Here is a 5,399-nt window from a genome sequence, read left to right as displayed (position 1 = left end):
GTTTTACCTACAAGGGAGTACCCATACGACTGTCAGCTGATTTCTCAACAGAAACTTTGCAGGCCAGAAGGGAGTGGCAAGAAATATTCAAAGTGATGAATAGCAAGAACCTACAACCAAGATCTTTATCCAGCATGAAATGCTGAATGGTATCCTTTTAAGAAGAGGAATAAGAAAATGGTAAAGATACAAACTGTGAACAACAAATACACATCCATCAACAAGTAAATCTAAAAATGAAGTGAATAATCTGATGAACAGAATAAACTGGTGATTATAATAGAATCAGGGGCATAGAAAGGGAGTGGACTGACTATTCTTGTGGGGGAAGGGGGTGTGGGGGATGCAGGAAGAGACTGAACAAAAATTGTGCACATATGGATGAGGACAGTGGAGGGGGGGTGAGGGCGGAGCAGGGTGTGGGAAAAGGGTGGAGGGGAGCTATGGGGGGAAAAAGAGGCACAACTGTAATAATCTGAACAATAAAGATTTAATTTAAAAAAATTCCTCTAGCTAATCCCATCACCAAAAGCTGCTGAGTTTACATCAAATACCTAATTCAAGTAAACAAAAGGATTCCGTTCCTTCTGATAATAAAAGGCTATAATTTAATATTATTTCTTTGCAATGCAGTAGTTAAAATTAGCAAATTCCTACTCCTAATTTATTAAGGTCTATAAAATTAGAAGCTGCCATTCCATTTGTCAACACCTAGTTGGTAAACCAGATTAACGCTAAACTGCCGAGGGGCTCAACACAGAACCACACTGCTAGAAAGCACCCACGTTCTCTAATTTTATGGATGTGTCCAGTGAGCCATAGCTTAAAAGAAAAATTCCTAAACACATGCTGAATAAATGATCAGCAGTCATGCTGCTAATTCACCATTCACTGTGAAGGCGTAAAAGGGAAACCAATGACATGCGCCAGGCCTTATGACTCGAGCAGACTTTATTTTGCAGGTAAGAATGCAGCGGACAACATAAGGGTGATCATTAAACTGAGCTCTCAGTGGCGAGGTGACTCTCGGCCAGAAGAGGGCTGAGGCAACCTCCGGTTCGAGAGGTCCAGGTTCACGTCTAAGAAGGTGTACACGTTGTAGTCATGATGCTGGAGGTTCTTGTAGGTGGTGTTGTCGAACGGCTCGACAGGAGTGGCGGCCGGTGCAGCGGCTGGTGCGGCAGTTGGTGCAGGCTCTGTGGGGGAAACATGCAGTGAGCACATCGGACAAGGAAAGGAGCTTTGTTAGAACCCTAACTGCTATGAAGTGTCTAATTAAAGCCCATGAGAGAAACAGTACCTTCAAAACCAAAATGAAGAGATTAGCTGAAAATCTATTCTATAACATATAGCCTTAACAACGTGTGAAATGGAATAGTTATTATAATGTGTCTTAACATCTTAATTTTTGTACTTCTAGACCCTGAACTTGTCAGAACTTTGAAAATGCCTAGAACAATTCTGGAGACGGGACTTTCAGGTCACATAAAGATTCAGGGGGAAAAATGAGATCTACTAGAAATAAACAGAAACAAACATTTACAGAAGAAAATTTTCAAAAGCAGTGACTAAGTCTCTTCTAAGTCTCTGAATACAAGAAAATTAAACTCAAACTGTTTTAATAATGACACAGTTAAGGGGTACTAGAAATGGGATGTGTAGTGTTTTTTTAAAAAGTTGTTGATATATTTTAGATTCACAGACTAAAATTACTTAGTTTTGTTTCCTTAAGTGGAAAAAAGTTAAAACCCATACACTAGATATTTGGTAATCTTAAAACTAAGCGTGTGGTTGAAGCAAAAGAAGTATCGCTCGCCAGCAAGGTGGAATGCAAGACAGAATGACGGCAGGATCAAGCTTGCGTGGGATGTCGGCTAAGGTCAGGGTTAAGTTCTCACTGGAGCTCTCTGGACTGCCCAAAAAGCTGAAGTACATTTTCCCACTATTTGAATTCATAACATAAGCTTTGGTTTTCTTTTTTTAATTGTATTAAGTAAAAATGATGTCTTATTTAAAGAGCTGACACCTTTCCAATCTCCACGAGTCGAGTATCTTCGATGTGGTGTAGGGGCATCTTCAAAGTGAAGGTAAACAGGGATATAGAAAACTTATCAAAAACCGATCCCCTTGGAAGGCACGGAGCCGGGTGGACTTAGTGACATTCAGCCCACTGCACAGACACAACCTCTGTGCTTCTGGATGGCATCACTCAACTCCAAAGGGCAAAGAGAATATTGGAAAATTCACACATCCATGAAAAGTTAGGAGCAAAGTTTTTTCAAAAAGATGTGCAATCCGAAAACCCCAAATTCTGCTTTCTTCCTGAAGGTTTTGGTATTCCTCATAACAACACAATGGCTGAAACAGGAGCGTTAGGCAATGCAGTTCTTGAGGTCCTGAGCAGTCTGGTAAGCGCTGGCACTTTGCATATTAATGACAAAAGGAGAAAAAGGAGGGAAGGAAACACATAAATTCTGTCAACATAACGCAACCAATAACAATGACCAGGTAACATAAATCAGGAAGTGTATGCTCTTTAAAATTAAAAAGAACGGACAGGAAGGAGCTGGGTTAGTAATGCATTTTAAAGGTGTCTTGAAGAGCACAGACCCTAAAATTGGAGACCTCTTTTACTGTTTTGCCATGACCTACCTAATGCACACTATATTTTATGAAGTTCAATGTCCAAGTAAATGGTAACATAAGAATAAACAGTTTCCCTTTAAAAATCTGTGGTAGCAAAAAAGCCCTTCATAAAAATTCATTACAGAGAAGGAAAGCAGCCCACCGTTTTTTCAGTAAAGCAGAAAAGGAAAAGTCCAGTGAAGATTCATGCAGTCGATGGCAGCCTGTGAGTCACTTATTTCTGTGGGTTTCCCCTCAGGCATAAGGATGATAGAAGTTACTGCCTGTTAGCTCACATGAGGACCATCAGACCAAGTGTATCTATCGCCCTTCACATTAAACAGGACTCCCCTTTACACTCAGTGGGCTGCTCTGCAAGTTCATGCAGTCGAACTGGCACACCCTCCAAAGTTAAGGGTGATGAGTTACACTGCCAGTGTTCAAAATTATACTGGCTAAAGGACAGTCAAGAGTGTCAAGGGCCTACTCTTGCCTTGTAAAATGTTTTAGTGATTGTGTTTATAAGGTATTTTTCATAATTCATAGACTCCTCTGCTTATCTGAGAGTTATAGGCAATATTTCTCCTATAGAATCTGATTAATTACGGTTTGTCTTATCTCCTAGTTCCTCACTCTAACCACCCCCGAAGGACAAGGAGAGTTCTCAACAATCAAGGTGTACCCTGTGTGTCCTGCTGGTCTCCCACTTGGGTGGCTGAGTCCTCCATTTCACCCTTTGCCTCACGCTTTAGTACTGTTGTCTTTTCATGGAAAACGCCTTTATTAGGAACAGGAACTGGCTTCACATTTTTCACTGGTACCCGATCTTCCAAAATCTCTTTGTTAGCCTGTGAGAGTCCTTCTATCACCTGCTTCCCCAAATTTTCTTTTTTGAATGGGAACAAAGGCACCTCCCCATCAGGCTCTGGGACTTGTTTTTCTAAGTTTCTTCCTCTGGTCTCAGGAGGAGTTGCTTGCAGCCGTCTTCCTGCAGTGGTTTCTTCTGTCAATCGAGTGGGCACTGGGCCACCACTCGGTTGTGTAGATGACCCTGATTTTGTATGGTCAGATGAGATTTTTTTACCTTCAAATGGCTTTTGGCTTTCATCTATTTTATTCGAGCTAACTATTTTCTGCAGTTTTTTTTCCTCTACATTTTGCTTCATAACCTCTTCACCTACTTGTGACTTGGGCACTGTGGGTTTTGCTTCATCTTTCCTGTCCTTTAATGGCATAACGGAGGTCCCTTTCTTTGCCGGGTGGGGCTTTTCTGGCAAGGGGAGGTCCAGTTGCGGCTGTGGTGACCAGGTTTTCTCTTTTGCTGATGTTGAAATTTTGGAGGCTCTATTTTCAAAGGAAGGGGAGGCCTCTGATTTTGAAACCCTTCCTTTGCCTTTGCTCACCAGTTGAGAATCAATTTCTGAGCCATCTCTCTCCTCGTCAGACTCTGAATCAGAGGAGCTGGATGAAGATGACGATGACGATGAAGAGGAGCCGTCCGTCACTCTCTTGCTCTTCTGAAGAGCTTCTGCATCAGAGCCCTGTTTTCTGAATGAAGATGGAACTTTTTCAGGAAACTCTACTAAAGTCTTTCTTGACAAAACCTTTGTGACCCCGGCATCTGTGAATAGCATGTTGTCACCAGGGTGAGGGCTAGCTACTGTCCCACCTCGATTCACAACTGATGAGTAAGAACTGGGTGAAGTTAAGTTTTTAGACACTTCAGCTGCTGTTGGAGTGGTTAGTAGCTTGCCCCTCTCTTTTGGGTCCACTACATCTAGGAAATGGCATAAAGAGGATTATTTTTAATAATTAGTAAAACAATCTAAATTCATCAATGTCACAGACATTTCATCATATACCAACTTGTCATTTATAACATCTTCAACGTAATAATCCTAAGAAACGTTTCAGGGGAACCCATTCTTAAGTGAAAGCCAAACCACATCAGAGAATAGTAAGATGTAGGTGCTTTTTTCTTTGTAAATGGAAATTTTAAAAATGGGGATTTTTAAAAACAGAAATAAACGTTTTCATTTTTCACAAGAGAGTTTCTTTGGTAATTATTTTTAAACTATTTCATCCAAATTTAAGATGGTTAAGCTATAATATACCTCAGATACAGGCTCGATCTCCAGTTATGTGCGGGAGGCAACCAATCTAAGTGTCTCTCTCACATCGATGTTTCTCTCTCTATCTCTCCCCTTCCTTTCCACTCTCTCTGAAAATCAATAGAAAAATATCCTCTGGTGAGGGTTAACAAAACAAACAAGCAAACACAACACCACACACACACATACACACAAAAGAGTGGGGGGCTCAGAGGGAGGGTATAAAGTAGTTCAAATGAAATTGCCCTAAGAGGAAGAGAAGTCCTTCAAAATCATAAGCCACTTGGAGATTTCTTCAGCTAAGGAGAGCAAAAGTATTATAAGACCACAAAAGTCTAAAATAATTTAACATCATATACATCATTGGAAGCAACAGGTTTACTGCAAAAAATCTAGTAAGTGCTAACATAAAAGCCTTACATTTTGTCAGGGCAATTATGAAAAATAATGAAATTAAACAGTACATTGATTAGAGCTAATTTCAGTTTTCTCAGGGGGTAAATCTTCTGTAACTATACAGATTAAAAGAAAAATATAGGACGTTTTTATAAATTAACTTTTCAAATCTAAAGTAAAAACTTAAGAAATATTACAAATGAGCAAACTCTAAGTCCAAAATCTTTATTTTCAAGTCTAGAAGTCAATTTTATACTAAAAAGGTAT

The 5,399-nt window shown here is 40.1% G+C and overlaps 1 protein-coding gene and 1 pseudogene across 1 annotated transcript in view; one reads left to right on the top strand and one right to left on the bottom strand.

Moving 5' to 3' along the window:
• Positions 1-933: 933 nt before the first annotated feature.
• NDUFV3 (NADH:ubiquinone oxidoreductase subunit V3) overlaps positions 934-5,399 on the bottom strand; it is a gene marked incomplete at its 5' end in the record, with an annotated part of 10,364 nt that continues 5,898 nt past the window's right edge. The window contains one exon of the mRNA XM_015568873.1: positions 934-1,196. Within this exon, the coding sequence (XP_015424359.1) occupies positions 1,009-1,196 (188 nt within the window). The remainder of the gene's footprint in view (positions 1,197-5,399) is intronic.
• LOC102767062 overlaps positions 2,842-5,399 on the top strand; it is a 5,548-nt pseudogene continuing 2,990 nt past the window's right edge.

Source organism: Myotis davidii, unplaced genomic scaffold (genome assembly GCF_000327345.1).
Source record: "Myotis davidii unplaced genomic scaffold, ASM32734v1 scaffold512, whole genome shotgun sequence".
Taxonomy (NCBI): Eukaryota; Metazoa; Chordata; class Mammalia; order Chiroptera; family Vespertilionidae; genus Myotis; species Myotis davidii.
The sequence above is the reverse complement of the archived record's forward strand: the minus strand, read 5'-3'. Positions and strand labels throughout refer to the sequence as shown.